The following is a 20,701-nucleotide window of genomic DNA, read 5'->3' on the forward strand; positions in this document are numbered from 1 at the left end:
TTACCGGTTGGGACATCTTCTGGATATATGCCCAGGAGAGGTATTGCTGGATCCTCTGGTAGTATTATGTCCAATTTTCTGAGGAACTGCCAAACTGATTTCCAGAGTGGTTGTACGAGCTTGCAATCCCACCAACAATGAAGGAGTGTTTGGGATAATGATTATCATTTTATTTAAAATGGTGGTATGCAATAAATCAAACATCAATATTCTGTAATAAACAAATTAATGGCTGTTTGGAATAAGGAACAGACACTTATACATATAAGCAAACTCTGTACACTATAACTTTATATAAAGTAGGCAAGTCAAATTGCAATTTCTTGATAAATTCCACAGCCTGGTTGACCTTTTATAAACTTTGAATTTAAATTTTATTTAGAACAACATCTGGCTAGGTATGCAACAAGGCTATTTTAGCTAAAAGGAAGGGAGGGAGAGCTGAAGTCCCAGATTTCCCTAGTCAAGTTTTGCGAAACAAAAAAAGTGCCACACAAGCCTTGCTGAGGCTGCTCCCCTCAGAGCTCGGCAGTCAACCCAAGCGCAAACTTTTCTCAATCTGAGCACTCTGCCAGAGTCCTGGTCCAAAGATTATCCCTATTTTGAAGTATCTTTTTGTAAAACTTTTGTCTTTTTTTAAATATTTATTTATTTATTATATGTAAGTACACTGCAGCTATCTTCAGACACACCAGTCAGATCTCATTAAGGATGGTTGTGAGCCACCATGTGGTTGCTGGGACTTGAACTCAGGACCTTCAGAAGAGCAGTCGGGTGCTCTTACCCGCTGAGCCATCTCACCAGCCCTTGAAGTATCTTAAAAGACCTGTTTTCCTGGGTTCGTATTATTTAGAATGATTCCAACCCTGAATTCCCAATTTTAAGCTAACTTTCTGTTACAAGCAAAAGGCTGCCTGCCCCTTTAAGAGCTCCATTTGCAATCGGCTCTCATCAGGGCTTTCCCAATGTACTTGACTCCCAGCCACAATGCAGCATAACTTATCAGTTTCTGCTGTGCAAATTGAGACTGCTTCTTAAACAAGTTAAACTAAATCAAAGTATGGACAGCCAGCAGATAAAGTTTTAACCATTTTTTTTTCAACATGAAACACAGAACAACAATCATTCAAACAACAAAACAAAAACAAACATAAATAGACAGACATATGGACAAATTGGTACACCAAAAACAGACAATAGACAGACAAGGAAGAGAACTTGATGTCTCAAAGGGACCCAGATATCATAACCAGAACTAAGAATATCTCCATAGGAGCCAGAGAGGAAGCAGGATGTCTCCCGTTTTCCTTCTGTCCCTAGGAGAGCTCTGAAATAGCTTATTTTCATTTTCCCTCTTTTTTTGTTAAAAGGTCCCAAACAGGGGATAACTGCTTTTCTGAAACTTATTTTCTCTCTCTCATCTTTAGATTCTAATTCTTTATCTCCTTCTTCTGGGAATTATGCCAGAGAAGGGAGAGGAGACACAGTGGTGGCTTCTGATAGTTACTCCTCAATAAGAAAAGGCGGTTGCAGGGACCACATCGGGACCCTCATTAGCTAGTTTATCATTTAAATCTCTACCTACCTTTCACCATTTTTTACAATGTATCTCTGCTTCATCTATAATAAACCATGGACATGCCTGGTCTATGAAAATAAAACAGGTTTATCAAATCTTTCTTTTTAACTCTAACTCCTCTTTCCCTAAGAACTATCTTTAAGCCTTTAATGAAGGCTGCCTCTTTAGATAGCTTATATCCCATTTCCTCGAGTGGAGATGAATCAACTCACCAAGGACTTCTCTTTCTTCCGTGAGTGGCGGAAGCGATCCTTCACTACTTCTAATTTCTTGGGGTTGCGACAAACTTCTCTGGACCCTCCACTGGAAGAAAATACGATCCAAACCTCGCCCTCACTTCGGTCGCCACTTATCCCGTCCTGCGGGATTCAGTTATTCCTGGGTGCGAGGGGGACTGCAAACCTGGAAGAAATTCGGATTGAAAGGAAAAGAAAAGCCGAAGACCAAGTAGAGTGTACCTATCAAGGTCTCTGTTTATTATGCAGAGACGCTGGGTTTTAAAGCATACATCAAGGGGAATAGGGAGGGGTCGAGGGGGAATTAACAAAGAAGTGGCCATCTGCTGACATGAGGGCCAAAGTCAGGCACCAAGTGGCGGGCACTCTGCGTCTTATCTCCTGAACATAGATCCTCCTTAACAGCCTTTGGGTGTCAGGCCAGGCTCAGGTATAACTCATGTTCTTGGATGTCATAGGAGTTCAGGAAGAGATAGGGAAGAGGGGACTATAATTCAGCTTTTATAGCCTCAGCCAGGAAGGGAACAGGGAGGAGGGAGTGACGAATGGCTCCTAGCATGAGGCCATTTGGCCTGTCAGGGTGGAAGATAGTGAAGGACTCACTTTCTCACGGTATGGTCTCTGACAATCATCAAGGTGGGAACACAGCAGCATCCAGGCAGTCATGGCACAGGCAGAGCTGAGAGTTCTATGTCTTCATCCAAAGGCTGCTAGTGGAACACTGACTTCCAGGCAACTGGGGTAAGAGTCTTAAGCCAACACCCACAGTGACACAATTATTCCAACCAGGTCACACCTATTCCAACAAGGCCACACATCCAAATGGTGCTACTCCCTGGCCCAAGAATATACAAACCATCACAGCAGGCAACAGCTTTTGGGATAGCCACTGTTCCAGTTGTTTGGGATCTGCATGAAGACCAAGCTGCACATCTGCTACATATGGGTGAGAAGGCCGAGGTCCAGTCTGTGCATGTTCTTTAGTGGGGAATTCAGTCAAGCCCCAAGAGTCCAGGTGGGTTGACTTTATTGGTCTTCCTATGAAGTTCCAATCCCTCTGGGACCCAAAACCCTTCCTCCTGTTCTTCCATAAGAGTCCCTAAGGTCCATCCACTGTTTGGCTGTGGTTGTCTGTATCTGTCTGAAACAGCTGCTGGGTGGAGCCTCTCAGAGGACAACATGCTCCCATCTGCAGGAATAGCAGAGTATCATTAGTAGTATTAGGGATTGATGCTTGTTCATGGGATGAGTCTCAAGTTGGGCCAGTCATTAGTTGCCCATTCCTTCAGTCTCTGCTTCATCTTTCTCCCTGCATTTCTTGTAGACAGGATACATTTTGGGTTGAAATTTGTGTGTGAGTGTTGATGTCCCTGTTGTCCCACTGGGGTTCCTGCTTTGCTATAGGAGGTGGCCTTTTCTGATCCTGTAACCCCAAAGGAGTGAGTCACAGCTAAGGTCACACCATTGATTCTTGGGTGCCTCCTTCAACTCAGGTCTCTGCCTTGTCCTGGAGGTGTCTCCCACCTCCTCACCCTGTCAGTTGCAGATTTCCATTCTTTTTCATGCCCACTAGCCATCTCTCTTGTCTGTCCCCACAGCTGCTTTTGAACCGCCCCCCCATCACCTCCATCTCCTCTCCTGCCCAGTCCCCTCCCTCCATCTGCCTCTTGTTACAATTTTATTTCTCCTTCTAAGTGAGATTCAAGCTTCCTCACCTGGGCCTTCCTTCTTTTTAGCTTCTTTGGGTCTGTGGACTATAGCCTGATACCTGTATTTTATGGCTAATATCCACTTATCAGTGAGTACATACCATGCATGTCCTTTTGGAACTGCATTACCTCATTCAACTCAGGGGGATATTCTCAAGTTTCATCTGTTTGCCTTCAGAATTCATCATGTCTTTGTTTTTCATAGCTGAATAGTATTCCATTTTGTAGATGTACCACATTTCCTTTATCGATTCTTCAGTTCTGGGCCATCTAGGTTGTTTTCAGTGTCTGGCTATTATGAATAAAGGTGATAAGAACATAGCAGCGCAAGTGTATTTGTGGAATGTTGGAGCATCTTTTGGGTATATGCCTAGGAGTGGTATAGGTGGGTCTTGTGGTAGAACTATTCTCAGTTTTCTTAGAAATTGACAATTGATTCTCAAAGTGGTTGTGCAGCTTTTCAGTCCTACCAGAAATAGAGTAGCATGCCCCTTGCTCCACCTCCTCTCCAGCATGTGCGTTCTCTTGAGGGTTTTCTTTTTGTTTGTTTGTTTTGTTTTGTTTTGTTTTGTTGGTTGGTTTTTTGAGACAGGATTTCTCTGTGTAGCTCTAGCTGTCCTGGAACTCACTCTGTAGACCAGGCTGGCCTCAAATTCAGAAATCCATCTGCCTCTGTCTCCCAAGTGCTGGGAGTAAAGGCGTGTGCCACCACTGCCGGGCCCCTTGAGGGTTTTCTTAGCCATTGTGGTGGTTGTAAGACAGAATATTAGAGTTCTTTTCATTTCCATTTCTACAATGAATAAGGACTTTGAACATTTCTTTAAGTGTTTCTCAGACATTTGAGATTCCTCTGTTGAGAAGTCTCTGTTTAGTTCTCCACCCCATTTTGAAATTGGGTTATTTGTGTTGTTTGTGTCTAACTTCTTGAATTCTTTGTAAATTTTGAATATTAGCCCTCTGTTAGATGTAGGAGTAGTGAAGAACCTTTCCCAATCTGTAGGCTGCAGATTTGTCCTATTGACAGTGTCCTTTGCCTTACAGAAGCCTTTCATGAGGACCCACTTATCATTGTTGATCTTAGAGCCTGAGCCATTGGTATTCTGTTCAGGAAATAGTCCCCTGTACCAATGCTTTCAAGGGTATTTCCTGCTTTCTCTTCTATGAGGTCTGAATCATAGTGTATCCGGTTTTATGTTGTAAATCATAGTGTCTATGTTTGTAAATCATTGTGTTCCAGTATTATGTTATCCTTGATCTATTTGGACTTGAGTCTTGTGCAGGGTGATAAATATGGATCTATTTTCATTCTTCTACATGTAGACATCCAGTTAGGCCATCACCATTTGTTAAAAATGCTTTCATTTTTCCATTGTATGTTTTCAGTTTTTTTATCAAAATCAGGTGTTCATTGGATTATTCATGTGGGGCATGGGGGTGTATGGGAAGAGGAGGGAGGGAGAGAGCCTGCATCCAGCCCAAGTTCCTGTGCTCTGGGAAGGCAGACACGGGAGGACTGCTAGATGCTTTCCACTTGGCCCCTGGTGGCCCCTGTGTTAGGCCACTGACTCCTCATGGCAGGGTGGACAAGGGGCAGCACCTGATACCATGGGCCTCAGGGCAACACTCTCAGCATTGGAGATACAAGAATAGGGCAGAAGGAGAGAGGTTCCCACACAGGCGAGAGTCTTTAGTCTGGTCCATGGCTGGAGCACAGCAAGGACTTCTCACATGAGATTAGGCAGGGCTCATTAGGAGAAAGCCTATCCCACTGTCCAAGCACAGCAGGCCTTGATGAACAGAGACAGTCTATGGTTTATAGCTTTATTTTAGAAAGGCAGGGCCAAAGAGAGAAGGTAAAAGAGAGAGAGAGAAACCGGCCATGGCCAGTGGAGAGAAGGGGGTAAAGGAGAGAGAGAAGAAAGGTGAGAGTAAGAGGGAGAGTAACAAAGTAAAAGCTTAAGAGAGTAAGAGGAAGAGAGCAAGGAGGGGCCAAGCATCCCCTTTTATAGTGGGCTGTGTTATCTTGCTGTTGTGAGGTAACTGGGAGGAGTCTAGCCTGATTTTGCAGAAGCTTGGGACATTGTCTATGTGACTACTAGCCACATGCCTCTCTGGTAGGGGCTGTGGGGGTGGTAACTTCGACAGGAGCCAGGGGTTCAGGAGATATGAGGGAACGCCTTCTGTTCCATGTAGGTGATACTTATCACCAACCTGTTTCTCAGGGGTTCAGACCTCAACTCTATTGGAGACCAGCCTGTCAGTGCATAGCCCATTAACCCATGTGTGGGTTCATTTTTTGGTTTATATTTTATTCCATTGATTGATGTGGCTCTGACCCTTCTTCTTAGAGAGGTCACAGGGATGTCCAACCTTTTGGTANTGTGCTATCACATTGTCATTTACAAACATATTGGACCACATTCTTAGCTACCTTTGGTTCAAAGGTTGGGCACACCTGAGTGACTCACCGATTGTCACAAAGCTAGACAGTGGCTGGTACTCCAGCACCTCCCTGCCAGAGAACCAAAGTTTGTATTTCATGCTTTTGCTACCCACACAACCCCCCTTGGAGATGGTGTGTCCTGGCCCTACCTAAGTGATTCTGTTTTGTTAGTCTTGGGATGATAAAAAGAACTCCCTGAGGTTTCTGGCACATGTGGCCAAATGAGACCTTCATCCTGTTTCTCACCTTGGTACTATGCAATGGTCTCATGGAGTCACTGGAACTGTAGTATCAAGCACTGTCCCAGATAACTGGTAACTGAATCTAATTCTGTATATTCATGAGATCCTCAAGGAAGTCCAACAGACATTTTCCCCAATTAAGCCCCCACAGAACAATGTCACGATGTAGAGACAATGGTGGGGAAGGATACTTTGGGGAGAGGGTTCTATTTCCAGGGGCATTTCCAATCACATTTACAGAGACCGGGGAGGCTCACTCACATTGAGGAAGCCAATTTGTTTTACTCTACATTTACTGACTTAAATATGAACTCAGTTGACAGGTAAATCTGGCCACCACAATAGCCTCACCAATGCAGAAATCAAAACTTGGAGATAGGGTAACACTGAAAGATATCAAGACCCATTTTAAAGCTGTAGTTGTTACAGAAATGGATCCCAGAGTCACACACTGGCATGTATGCTCCCAGATGTACCATGGAAGTTAGAACCATGGACAGAAAGGAGGCCCTGGATTTTTTAATAGCCTTAAGTGAACTGCATATCTGGATATGTTAATTACTTTCCTGTTGCTGTGATAAAACACTATGGCTGAGGCAACTTACAAAAAGAAGATTTATTTAGGCTTATGGTTTCTGAGGGATGAGTCCATCTTGGCAGGGGGAGGAGAGGTGGGGGAGGCAGCAAGTAGCAGGCATGCCTGCACTAGCAGAAAGGTTTCAGCTCACATCTTCAACAGCAGCCATGACGCAAAAATGGATGTAACATGGTGACATTTCACCTCTCATCCCCTATTCCATGTGGCAGCTTTCTCCAGCAGGGCCACACCTCCCAAACCTGTCCAGAGAATGCCACCTTCTTGGGATTGAGTGTTCAAATATCTGAACTTGTGGGGGACACTCCTATGCAAACCACCAGAAATGCACTGAGCTACAATAGGCGGAGAACAAAGCACATCTTTAATGCCCCACAAAAGGCAAAGCTGCTGAAGGCCTCCTCCCTCTTGGGGGGTTGGGCCCAATTTCCTTCCATTTTCCTGTCTGGGCAGATCCCTGAAATGAGCAGATAGGACAAGAGGGTCTGGTCTGCAGGGTCCCCACCCTGCCTTCAGTGAGACTTTTCCAGGGCAGAGTCATCTGGTTCCCCAGCTAAGCAGCCCTTCTCAGTGCCCCTTCCTCAGGGCAGGCCACAGCACACCTGCTGACCTGGCTCCTCCTCCTGCCTGGATTAGCATTTCCTTACCCTGAGCATGGATTCACAGACTGAGAATTTTTGTTTTTAGATTTATTTATTTATTTATTTATTTACTTATTTATTTATTATGTAAGTACACTGTAGGTGCCTTCAGACACTTTTTCTTCTGTCTCCCATTCTGGTCACTCAGGCCCAAAGATTTATTTATTTACTTAAGTACACTATAGCTGTCTTCATACATCCCAGAAGAGGGTGTCAGATCTCATTATGGATGATGGTTGTGAGCCACCATGTGGTTGCTGGGATTTGAACTCAGGACCTTCTAAAGAGCAATCAGTGCTCTTAACCACTGTGTCAGCTCTCCAGCCCCTGTTTGAGCCTTAGTCACAGGAGCCAGATGACACCCTATTACCCTATTAGAGTGGTCTCTAAGCCCTCTGTCTTCATCCACAGCTGCTGCCTCAGTTCCAACTCCAACCACACCCTGTTGCTTTAGGCTGTCTACCTCCTGCCGGCCTGTCCTTCTGTCCCAGTTCCCTGGAGTGGCTGAGCAGGAGCTCTGATAGCAGCAGTGCCTTCCCTTGGCATCCTAGAGCTCCTTTACTGTGGGTGGAATCACCTCCCCTGCCTGCACTTAGTGCCTGGGGATTGGAGAGGGCTCCCTCTGCTGGGGGAGGACGGCACTGCTGGGCAGAGCTCATCTTTGGGTAAGAGAAACACCCTGGAGAGAAGCCTGCACTTCTCAAAGTCTTCCCATGCCAGGTAGCAGAGAGTGGCATGTTGGACAGGAGACATAACCACCTGTCATCCGTGATGTGGAGAAAGACTGGCTGAGGATAAAAGGCCTGACCTCCGTTCCCATCCAGGCCTCCCAGGATGATATTCTGAGCCTCCACCTGGACTCCCTCAGACTCTGGGGGACTCAGCTAAGGCTGGCAGAAAAGTGTCATAGAGCCAAGAATAGGCGAGTCATGGCTTCCCATTGCTGCCCTCCCCACTCAGGTCATGTCTCAGTTTTCCATCTGTGAAATGGGGTCTGCAGGCATCAGTCTACAGTTGCAGGAAGACACAGATGTAGGGCCTAGAGTCCTAGATAGGGTTACCATTGCTGAGATGAAACACCAAAAGCAAGATGGAGGAGAATGGGTTTATGTGGCTTACACTTCCACATTGTAGTCCATCCTTAAAGGAGGTCAAAGTGGGAACAGGGACAGAAACCTGGAGGCAAGACCTGATTATTTCTTGTTCCCCATGGCTTGCTCAGCCTGATGCCTTAGAAAATCCAGGACTACCAGCCCAGGGATGTCCCCAACCACAATGGTGGGGGCCTCTCCCATAGATCACTGATTAAGAAAATGCCCTACTAGTTTGACTGCCCCCAGATCCTATGGAAGCACTTGGTCAATGAGGTCCCCCTTTTTAGGTGACTTGAGCCTGTGTCAAGTTGATGTGAAACTAGCCTGGACATCAGGAAATGCATGACATGGTCTAGGGGTTGATATATGTTGATAGATTGGTGGTCCATCCTGTGCAAAGCCATGGGTCAGATCCCCAGGCCCACACAGACCTGGGCACAGTGATGTAATTCCTTCACTAGACAAGCTGAGGCAGGAGGATCAGGAATTCACACTCACCCTTTGCTACAATGTGGGTTTAAGGAAACTCAGGCTCCAGGAGACCCTGCTGAGGGAAGAAAACAGGATGGCGAGCCAATGGGCAAGGGGGTTGGATAGAAAATTGGCTGATTTGGTGACCCTAGTGTTCCACACATTCGTAACAAACACAACCTGATTTGTGGTTTTCAAAAGGGAAAGGGAAGTATATTATAACCAGGTCTTGAGGGCACAGGATGCCACGGCCTCCAGGCTGCTTTCTGAGACCCCTCCTGTGGCCTCAGCAAAGCAGAGTTCAGGACTTGGCGAGGACACATGGGTACTCAGTGTCTAGGGCAGAGAACAAGGCTAATCAGAAGCCCCTGCGTCCCTTGCCAGTCCCAATCAGCCTTTATAATATCGTGATCACAGACATCTGAGGGTTGTGGGCTTTTATTCCAGGAGAAGAAATTTAGCACAGTTGTGTCTTATGCCGCTAGCCCCGGGACTTTGTTCTGAACCTGTGGGTCACAACCTGCTTTGTAGCCTCTATCTCTCCAAATATTTATATATAATTTATAAGAGCGAATTAATTACAGTTAGGATGTAGCCGGAAATAATTTTATGGTTGAGGGTCACCACAGTACAAGGAACTGTATTAAAGTGTCCCAGTGTTAGGAAGTTTGAGAACCACTGTGCTAGATCCAGAGGGCCAGCTGACAGGAGAGTTCCTAATGAAGACATGTTGGAGAGGTGGTGTCCAGAACAATTCCCTAAACTCTGGGCAAGGTAGAAAGAGAAAGCTCTGCAGCGGGTGAGCCTGAGACACTCAGGGCACCTGGTGAGTTGAGCTTCTGACCCAGGTGCCAGAGCTAGGTTTCTTATTCTGCCCTGACCCTTGCTCTACCTGTGATGAGTTCTCTGTCCTGCCCCTCTCTGATCACATTTAAGAAGGCAGGCAACTGGAAGGCCTCATTACTATGGCTGTTGCAGCTTTTGATCCCCTGGGGCCACTCCCAGTCCACCTGGCCTCCATTACCCGGGGCATCTATGAGGATGAACATCATAGATTGTGGGTAGCTGCAAACATGGAAACTTCTCATTCATCACATGGCACCAGGGTGAGTTTCAGGGTTCCAGACAGGCTATCCCCCAACTCTTACCCTTGTGAGCTAGGGTGTGCTTGTGTGTTTGTGTGTGTGTGTAGGTATGTATTTTTATTACTATGTCAGAAAAAGGCTGATACAGATCTCTGAATAGAACCTTGTCTATTCCTAGGCCCATGCCCTGGAGCTCCCTTGGAGGCCTCACAGGCCCAACTAATACACAGATGCAGAGTCCTAGCAGTGAGGACTCTGTTACAGATAGTCAGAGAGAACATGCTGAGAAAACTTTGTTAAGCTGGGCTTTGTGGGATGAGTAGGAGTTCTACAGGTCAGAAAAAAGAAAAAGCACAACTCTGGTGCAAGGCAGATGACCTAGAAGGAGCAAATGTGAGTGCAAGCACTAGTTTCCGAATTTGCTGCAAATCATAATTCATCTGCTGCTGTTGCTCCCAGACTTGAGTGGCCTGAAGAAGTGTTTGACAGAGAAGGGATCCTTACACTAGGAGCTGACTAGGGGACTTGGGGGAAGTCCTAAATGGGTTATGTGATCTGCAGGTGACATAGAGACCCACGCTGCTGGAAACCTGCTCTGGACCATGACTTTAGTCCACAGCAGGACCTTGGGGGCTAAAACACTCTCTAATGGAAGGCTCTGGGTATCAAAACTGCTCCCCAGGAGCTGGAAAAGACTATGGACCACCCCCCCTGCCCTGGGGGGTGGGGAGGACTTGGGGGCCTTAGGTCTTTTTAGCTGCCAGGGTTTTCCTGCACCCCCCACCCCCTGTCCTAACCTTCTCCAGCCCAGCAGCCCTTCCCTGCAGCTCCCCTGATTCCCTGAATACCTCAGCCATTTTGGCAATGGGACTCTCTTGGTACCCCTCCCCTCCCTCCTTGACTTACAAGGCCCAGATCAAGGTCATGTTCACTCTGGACTCTCCCAAATGTCTGTTTTTGCCTATATTCTCCCTTTTATTTACTATAAAACTCCTCTTTCTCCTCCCCGTTTTCTTTCCCCTCCAGTCACTTATCCCTTCTCCTCCCCCTCTCCTCCCTACCAGGTAGCAGTTCTGTCATCCTTTTCCATTCCTTGTTTTATATTCATCTGGAGAAAACTTTGATATTTTAAGGATACATCAGCCATTTTTTTGGGTTTGAGACCCAACAAGATGGTAATTCACCTGTCCATTCATGAGAAAAATACTCAAGTTGATAAATGTTTTCTTTTTAAAAAAACTTCAATATTTATTTATTTATTTTAGTATATGAGTACACTGTAGCTGTATACATGGTTGTGAGCTGTCATGTAGTTGTTGGGAATTGGATTTTAGGACCTCTGCCTGCTCTCATCTGCCCTGCTTGCTCTAATCTATTTATGATTGTAAATAGGTACACTGTAGCTGTCTTCAGATGCAACAGAATAGGACGTCAGATCTCATTGCAGGAGGCACCATGTGAGGCACCATGTGATTGTTGGGATTTGAACTCAGTACCTTCAGAGGAGCAGTCAGTACTCTTACCACCTGAGCCATCTTGCCAGCTCCGTAAGAGTTTTTTTAATCCCATACCAAATAAAGTGTGGAATAGTTTCGACCAAATATTTTCAGTAGAAAGGAAGGAAGGGAGGGAGGGAGGGAGGGAGGGAGGGAAGAAGGAAGGAAGGAAGGAAGGAAGGAAGGAAGGAAGGAAGGAAGGAAGGAAAAGCAAGCAAGCAAGCAAGCAAGCAAGAAAAAGAAAGAAAGAAAGAAAGAAAGAAAGAAAGAAAGAAAGAAAGAAAGAAAGAAAGAAAGAAAGAAAGAAAGAAAAGGAAGAAATGGAAGGAAGGAAGAAAAGAATGAAAGGAAGGGAGATACAGAAAAGAATTCTGTTAAGGTATAAATGAAAGAGCTGCAAAGGAAATAATGTGTAGTCAATTAAATTCAAATAGAAGCACATGTCTCCCAGCCATTCTGCTTCTGGGCTGGGCTTGTGGTGAAGCAGCGATTGGCCCCACGTGTGCATAGAGGGGCAGGTGCAGCAACCAAATGAGCTCCTTGTACAACTGAGTGTAAAGGGGAGGGGGCAGGGAAGGGTCTGATGGCATCTGTAAAAGGAGGAACCTGAGGANCCAGGCAGAGCTGTCTNTAAGGGATACATCCACCAGAGGTGCCCTGTGGAGTGCCTTCACAGAGACAGAAAGCACAATGGTGGTAGGGAGGGGGAGTTCCAAGACCCTATGGTTGCCATAGGTTTGGAGCAGGTGAGTGGAAGGAAAGACTCTGGGATGGGATGGGGGCCATCTCAGGACCCCCCTTACCACCTCTGTGCACCCTGAAATCACCACAGTGGCCAGGGAAAGGTTCCATAGGAATAGAAAGATTGGGGAAATTGAGGCACAGGTGGCCCTGAATTATTTCCCTAATTAAGGCAATTCCCCCTCTGTCTCTCTGTCTTGTCAACCTATAGATCATAGTACCAAGGACTTTGCAACATGCTAGCAAAATGTTCTACAACTGAGGCACATTCCAGCCCTCCTCCTACTTTTTACGTTACAACAGGGTCTCACTAAATGGCCCATGTTGGTCTTCAGCTGCACTGCAGGCGGGTCTGGAACTTGTGATTCTCCTGCCTCAGCCTCCTGAGTAGTCTGGGATTCCAGGTTGCAGCACTAGGCCCAGCATTGAGCAACTCTTTTTCTTCTTCCTGCTTTTCTTTTCTTCCCTTTCCCACTCTTGGTTAGTATACTAAGAAATAGGTTGCACTGTTACTCTCTCTCTCTCCCTCTCCCTCCCCCCTCTCCCTCTCCCTCCCTCTCCCCCTCCCCCTCCCCCTCTCTCTTCCTCCCCCTCCTCNCATATACACATGCATGCATACACATACATGCACACATGGAAACACACACAAACACATGTACACATGTACACACATGCATACACAAACGCACATACACAAGTGCACACACACACACACACATATGTGGGGCAATGGGCTATATACAGACAGCTTGGTCTCCAGTGGAGTTGAGAGATGGAAACCTGCTGAAACCCAGTGTTGGTAATTTTCACCTACATGGGACAGAAGGCATTCCCTCATCTCCTGAACCCCTGGCTCCTGTGGAAATTACCGCCCCCACAGGAGAGGCTGGTGGCTTTCAGTTTTGTAGACAATGTCCCAAGCTTCTGCCCTTTAGGCTAGACTCCTCCCAGTTACCTAGCAACAACCGGATAACAAGGGGCTGTTTGGCCCCACCTCACTCTCTCCCTTTTACTCTTTAATCTCTTACTCTCTAAGCTTTACCTCTCTCTTTAAGCTTTCTTAGTCTCTAGCCTTTCCTTTTTCTCTCCTTTTCTCATTTCTCTCCTCTTGGCCATGGCCAGTCTCTCTCTCTTTTACCTTTTCTCAATCCCCCTGCCTTTTTACAATAAAGCTCTAAAAGCATAGACTGTCTCTGTTCTTCAAGGACTCTCGCTTGCGTGGGAACCTCTCTCCCTCTGCCCAGTTTCTATATCTCCAAAGCCTAGTGCTGCTCCTAGGCCTATATTCTGTTCTCATCTCCTCTGCAGAATCCAGCGTGGGATGCAGGAGACTGAGAACCTGGTATCTGCGACTACCCCTTGTCCACCCCTGGCAGTGTGGAGTCAGTGGCTTCACACAGCCAGATGCCCACCCAGGCCCAAGTGAAAAGCATCCATCAGTCCTCCTGCATCCACCTGCCCAGAGCACAGGAACTCTGGCCAAACACAAGCTCTCTCCCTGCCCCCTCATTCCCCTACACCCACAGCACCCCCCTCCCCACCCCATGGTGTATGTAAGAGTTCACACAGACTGGTGCTTGCCTGATTGACAGCACCTTCTCACTGGGCTTTTTCAATCACAGACCTCCTAGAGAAACTTATCTTTCTGCAGGAACTGAGGACCTAGGAACGCCCCCCCGCCCCCCCCCCCAGTGCCACCTTAGGGCAAAAGCATCCGCAGACAACAGTAGTTTTGAATGAAACTTTATGTACTACAAAAGCAGGTAGCAAGCCTACTTGGGCCCTTGCCCCTTCTTTGCTATCCCCCTTCTGTCCACCCTGACATCACAACACTAGCAGAAAGGACAAACTTTGAGGCCTTAGGATGGCAGCCAGGAAAATGACTTACCACAGTGACCTATCAAAGTGTGTGTCTTTAGCTCAACAAAACAGAGGCATGGATCAGGAAGACAGGAGGACACTGGTAGGAAGTCTGTGACACACTTTGTGGTTTGTGGTCATGCTTGGCACTTGGTTATGGTTTTTAGGAACTCTTTTACTTTGTGGCTTTCTGTGTTAGTTCAGGTTTATTCATCTATAAATGGTGCATGAAGTTCGCCATCAACAGATCAATGGATTTCTTTTAGTAAAGCCATTGCCCCTGGTGTCTCTGTGTGTGTGTGTGTTCTGTGTGTTTGTGTACATACCTGTTCATGTGTGCATGTGTGTGTGTGTATACAAGTGTGTGCATTTGCATGTGTGTGTGTGTCTGTGTAATGTTCTGATGAGCTGCCTTGTGACTTTCTTATTCCCTTGATAAAACATCCTCCCCTAAATCTGCAGTTACAGTGGCAGCCAGCCAACCCCAGGGGTCCTCCTGCCTCAGCTCCCCAAAGCACTGGTACAAATCTAACTGTAGCTTTTTACTTGGGTACTGGTGATTCAATCTTAGGGCCTCCTGCCTGTGCAGCAGGTGCTCTTATCTACCGAGACATCCCCCCAATCTCTGTCTTATTTTTCAGAAGAGAAGTTTGAAAACTCTACAAATGACCAAGACAGAGTCCCAAGGGGCCATTTAGAGCCTGTGAAAGGCACTGACAGCCTGGAGACAGTGGCTACTTTGTGGGAGATACCCTGGGGATGAGCAGGGGTGGTGGAAGAGAGTGCTAGAGAGGCAGAAGAGCAGCAGACACCCCAGGCCCTGAGAAAAAGGCCTAGGTGCAGCAAACAAGCCAGTCCCAGGCATGGCTGATGGAACCCTGCTCCTAATGTACTGCTCTCTCTGTTCCCTTCAGACTAGAACCCATGTAACTGTGCACTTGTGGAAGTTAATCCCCCAGCAGGTTATTCCCTTCAACCCCTTGAATTACGACATTCTACCCCCGATGTGGAGATTAGAGGCCAGGAACATATACTGGGGAACAGATGGGACTCACTGGAGATTACTGAATCATTCCCAGGCAAGTGTTTGCTACCTCAAGATAAAAGCTGCAGCAGGTATCCCATGCTTTTCATTCTCTCCCATCCCTGGGAGGAGGGTCTCCCTCTCTTCCCCCCAATCTAGCCCTTGGTCCACTTTTAGTGGATGGTTGGGAAGTATGGTATGACAAAACTTTTATGGGGAGATGAGACAACTCAAGTACCCAGCATAGACTGGGAACCCACAACAGATCAAAGTATGCACAGCACAGAAGCCCAACTTGGTGAACCAGTGAACTTTACTGGGTTGACATACAAGAGCACCAGTGTGGGGTCACTCACAGGACCAGAAATGATCCAGTTGGCTGTATCACCAAAGCCCACCACAACCTTGGTGACAAACAGTTCACAAAAGCTGGGACCTTGAAGCACATTGCCCAGCCTACAGTCAGCTAACAGGTTGGAGAGTGCCCTTTCTAGGTGCCTCCTCTTGTCTAAAGCTCTTCCAGGCAGTTTGGTTGGTCAGCTTCTACTGGATTCTTTTGTCTGAGTCTTTGAGACTTGACTCTGCTGCTTCTGGCAGGGAGGGGCAGTGTGATTCTGTTCAGTTTCAGGAAGATTTTTGAAGCTACTATTGTTGTTGTTATTTCCCTGCTACGGGTTGTTACTGTTATGCAACAGAGGGAGACAGGGAGAGAGGGAGAAAGGATGAGAGGGAGGGTACAGAGAGGAGGAGGGGAGAAAAGAGAAGGTAGAGAGAGAATGCCCATGGGGACACTTCTGCCGACTGGTATAGGTGTGAAAGTAATGCTTCCCTCTGGCTACAGAATCCAGAGACGAGGTCCCCTTTTGCTCCTTGTCTCTTTCTGCTGCCTCAGGTCTGAATGGGTCACTAGGGCTGGCTAGATTTGCCTTACAGGATCATGATGGCTGTACCCTCTCCTACAGTTAGGTAACACAGAGCAACTGATCCTGATGCTGGTGTTGGGGTGACTGACTGATGGAAGCTGCTGGGAAGGTTTGTCAGGGTCAGTGACCACGACCCTCACTGGTGAGGTCAGACAGGTAGCCACTGACTTTCCCTCTGTATAGGAAGACAGTGCTGGAATCTCTCCCTGAGCTTTCCTGGTGTAACACACACCAGGAGGCACAGGACCTCACTGGGATGACCTAAAGTCACCACTCAGCCCTGGGGGGAAAAAACTGAATGTTCTGTGTTCCACATCATAGCTAAGCAAAAGTGCACTGGGTGTTGGAATTGTGGGTCCTATGATCTCAGAGCCCTACGATCAGACTAGAATCCAGTGACTCTGGCTCTCAAGTTTAATCATACAGTGCTGTGTGATCCTGGCCACGGGGGACCTACACTGGGCATCTCCCCCTGCTTGGTAGCAGCTCTCCCTGGCTGTGTAGATCTTGGACCATGGGCAGGGCTGGCTGGAGCCCAAGCCTTTGGATTTAGGACCCAGTTCTGTAGGGATCCACTAATCAGTGTCTCATTTGTCTTCTACAGGTCTTGATAGCCTGGCTGGCTCCTGCCCCTGTGCCCTTGGGGTAGACTTTGCACACACCACCACCCCCCACCACCACCTCTGCTTGTTCCTCAAGTTTCTAGTTCTACAGCACCTCCCACCATGGTCAGACCTGCTTTTTACATGATCTACTTTCTGTCAGCCTGGTCTGTGTCCTGACCGTTCTCCCTAGCTGGAGACAAACTGCATCTTCTCTTGCCCACTTTGTACCTCTGACACTGACCTTATAGATGGCTTTTCTTAAGACCCCTCCTCCCTTCAAACTCCTCCACCTGGGCTTCTAGTGCTTCAAGTAGTAGGAGATTTGTCCCCATTTACCTTAGAGGTCTAGAGGTGCCTCTGGAGGAGGTACAGATAGGGACTCTATGCCCTGTGGGCCTCTGAGCCATCACTGGCAAGAAGTTCACCTGGTAATGGGTAGAGGACACTCAGTGCTCAGTAGCTTGATGAAGGCACAGTGGGAGACTTACAGAGAACATCTGTAGGACTTGTCCAGGTGCTCAGTTTCTTGGCTCCAGGAAGTGATGCTGACCCTAGGCCCCTCCCACCCCAACTTGTTTTTAACTAATTAAACTTTACTGTTTTTACTTGAGATTCTGTGCTGAGCAGGTCTGTGTTTACCCAGGCTCTAATGCAGAAAGCAGAAGCTGGTCCCAAATATGACAAAAACATGTATGACCTCTTCAGGACATTTCCACAACATAAACAGTGGTTACTGCTCCATTTCAGCAGCAGGATATGGGGGGGGCAAAACTGGGGGGGCAGTTTTAGAAAAGAGGCTGTGTGGGAGTGGGTAACCCTGCACTGAGAACAGGCAAAGAAGAAGTGATGAGAAGTGGAAGAAGGGAGAGTGGTCAGTGATGCGGCTGACAGTGTGTCACTGCAGGAAGCCCAGTACTACACTACCCACTGGAGAGGAAGTGTCCTTGCACAGGTAGACAACAGGTGATGCTGGGAGGGGACCCAGGCCAGGATCTGGGAGTGTGTCCTTCAGCTGATCTACAGGAAAAGGCACACTCTCCTTCACAAAGCCTCCAACAGATGGACACTATAACTTTGCAGTGTGAATCTACAGAGGCCCTTCTAGGACTGGCACTGTAGCTGAGTTGCTGACATGTTTGCTAAGCATACACAGCTGTAAGTTCGATCCCTCAGTATTGCATAAACAATGTACCAAGCTTGGCAGTGGTGGCGCACGCCTTTAATCCCAGCACTTGGAAGGCAGAGGCAGGCAGATTTCTGAGTTCAAGACCAGCCTCGTCTACAGAGTGAGTTCCAGGACAGCCAGGGCTATACAGAGAAACCCTGTCTTAAAAAAACAGAACAAAACAAAACAAAAATCCAGTTTGACCCTGCTGTGGTTTAGTCTCATGACAAAAGGAAGACCTTTGAAGCTAAGAGGAAGAAAAATATCCCTATGGCTAACTTATGTTTAACTGACTAACTGGCACATGTAATTTCATACAGTGTCTAACATTTTTTCTCACAACAGCCACAAGCAAAGTAGCATCCCTCCAGTGCACGGAGGAGGAGACTGAGGCCCTCCAGAGAGACTTTGCCCAAGACTGTGTGGTTATCAAATGGCAGAGTCAGGGTCTTAACCAAGTGTTACCTAAGTCCACATCTGTGAAAAGGACGGAGCCCAGAATAACCCAGAGCAGTTGGCTCTGCATGGACAGATGGAGAAAATGTGTGTCTGAAGTGACCAGGGGCTTTTCATCAAGTAGCCATTGCTGTCCACAGGTGACAGCCGATCTCCCAGAGTGTCCATGCAACTGAGACAAGGTTTGGTCCTTGCATCTCTGGACTCTGCTCAGTGAAGACCACACTGGGTCTCCTGTTTTAGATTGTGACAAAGCACACGTTGTCTCTTAACACTTACCCTGGCTGCAAGTGTGTGTGTGTGTGTGGGGGGGGGGGCAGTATCATCTTTGTCCAGAAATTCTAATTTGGGGTTGGTGGGTTCCCCTCAAATTCTTAGATGTTCCAGTCTGTCTTCCTCGCAGGCTTTTAGGGAAATAGGGGCTCCAAGCAGAGTTGTGTGTGCCTGCCCATGCTCTGACCCTTCTTTTTTTAATTTAATTTAATTGTTTTACTTATTCACTTTACATCCTGATCACTGGTCCCCTTGTGTTCACCCCCTTCCATAATCCTTCCCCATCCCCCATTCCCTTCTCCTATGAGTAGGTGGGGACCCCACCCCCTGGATATCCTTCCATCCTGGATCTTCAAATCGTGGGAGGCTAGGTGCTTCCTCTCCCATTGAAACCAGACAAGGCAGCAGAGGAGAAGAACATATCCCATGTGCAGGCAACAGCTTTAGGGATAGCCACTGTTCCAGTTGTTTGGGATCCCCAATGAAGACCAAGCTGCACATCTGCTACACATGAGAAGGCCAAGGTCCAGTCTCTGCATGTTCTTTAGTTGGGAATTCAGTCTATGAGAGCCCCAAGAGTCCAGGTCGGTTGACTCTATTGGTCTTCCTGTGAAGTTCCAATCCCCTTTGGGGCCCAAAATCCTTCCTTCTATTCTTCCATAAGAGTCCCCAAGCTCTATCCATTGTCTGGCTGTGGGTGTCTGTATCTGTCTGATACAGCTGCTGGGTGGAGCTTCTCAGAGGACAACAGGCTCCCATCTGCAGGAATAGCAGAGTATCATTAATAGTATTAGGGGGCTGGGGAGATGGCTCAGTGGTTAAGAGCACTGCCTGCTCTTCCGAAGGTCCTGAGTTCAAAGCCCACCAACCACATGGTGGCTCACAAGCATCCCTAATGAGATCTGATGCCCTCTTCTGGTCTGAAGACAGCTACAGTTTACTTACCTACATATAACATTAAATAAATCTTTGGGCTGGAGAAAGCAGGGCCAGTGCAAGCAGAGGTCCTGAGTTCAATTCCTAGCAACCACATGATGGCTCACAACCATCTGTACAGCTGCAGTGTACTCATTTACATTAAATAAATAAATAAATAAATAAATATTTAAAAAAATAGTATTAGGGATTGATGCTTGTTCATGGGATGAGTTTCAAAGTACGCCAGTTAATGGTTGGTTGTTCCCTCAGCCTCTGCTCTGTCCCTCATGCCTGCATTTCTTGTAGACAAGATACATTTTGGGTTGGAATTTGTGTGTGAGTGTTGATGTCCCTGATGTCCCACTGGGGTTCCTGCCTGGCTACAGGAGGTGGCCTCTTCCAATCCTGTAACCCCAAAGGAGTGAGTCACAGCTAAGGTCACCATTGATTCTTGGGTGCCTCCTTTAACTCAGGTCTCTGTCTTGTCCTGGAGGTGTCTCCCACCTCGTCACCCCTGTCAGTTGCAAATTTCCATTCTTTTCCATGCCCACTTAACCATTTCTCTTGTCCCTCCCCACACGTGCTTTTGAACCCCCCATCACCTCCATCTCCTTTCCAGCCCAGTCCCATCCCTCCATCTGCCTCTTATGATGATTTTATTTCTCCTTCTAAGTGAGATTCAAGCTTCCTCACTTGGGCCTTCCTTCCTTTTAGCTTCTTTGGGTCTGTGGACTACAGCCTGATACCTGTATTTTATGGGTAATATTCACTTATCAGTGAGTACATACCATTCATGTCCTCTTGGACCTGCATTACCTCATTCAACTCAGGGTGATATTCTCAAGTTTCACCCATTTGCCTGCAAAATTCATCATGTCTTTATTTTTCATAGCTGAATAGTATTCCATTGTGTAGATGTACCACATTTCCTTCATCCATTCTTCAGTTGAGGGACACCTAGGTTGTTTCCAGTTTCTAGCTATTATGAATAAAGGTGCTGCTTCTGGCCGGAGGAAAGGGGTCTGAGCGGAGAGGGAGGGCCTAGCCTGAGCATCGGCAGCAGACATCCTGGTTCCGGGACCCCGCCGAGTGTATTCTGCCAGGTGAGAGTACGGAATACAGAAGCTAAAAGCTTCTGGGACAGG

At 47.1% G+C, this 20,701-nt stretch overlaps 1 protein-coding gene across 1 annotated transcript; it reads left to right on the forward strand.

Annotated features, from left to right (window-relative positions):
* The first annotated feature begins 9,904 nt into the window (after positions 1 to 9,904).
* On the forward strand, positions 9,905 to 17,352 carry LOC115032758 (protein TCL1B1). Its single transcript, XM_029484299.1, has 4 exons — positions 9,905 to 10,116; positions 15,107 to 15,271; positions 16,179 to 16,248; positions 16,744 to 17,352. The coding sequence occupies exons 1-3, from the start codon at positions 9,976 to 9,978 to the stop codon at positions 16,221 to 16,223; spliced, it is 351 nt and encodes a 116-aa protein (XP_029340159.1). The 5' UTR covers positions 9,905 to 9,975; the 3' UTR covers positions 16,224 to 16,248; positions 16,744 to 17,352.
* The last annotated feature ends 3,349 nt before the right edge of the window (positions 17,353 to 20,701 follow it).

The sequence above is a fragment of the Mus caroli genome, chromosome 12, assembly GCF_900094665.2.
Source record: "Mus caroli chromosome 12, CAROLI_EIJ_v1.1, whole genome shotgun sequence".
Classification (NCBI taxonomy): Eukaryota; Metazoa; Chordata; class Mammalia; order Rodentia; family Muridae; genus Mus; species Mus caroli.

Bases quoted from the DNA above. Each gene is read 5' to 3' on its own strand.
- LOC115032758 (XM_029484299.1), top strand. From the start codon at position 9,976: ATGGCTGTTGCAGCTTTTGATCCCCTGGGGCCACTCCCAGTCCACCTG. The intron at 10,117-15,106 runs GTGAGTTTCAGG...TGTTCCCTTCAG, and splicing joins ATTCATCACATGGCACCAGG to ACTAGAACCCATGTAACTGT. The intron at 15,272-16,178 runs GCAAGTGTTTGC...CCTCTCCTACAG, and splicing joins GATTACTGAATCATTCCCAG to TTAGGTAACACAGAGCAACT.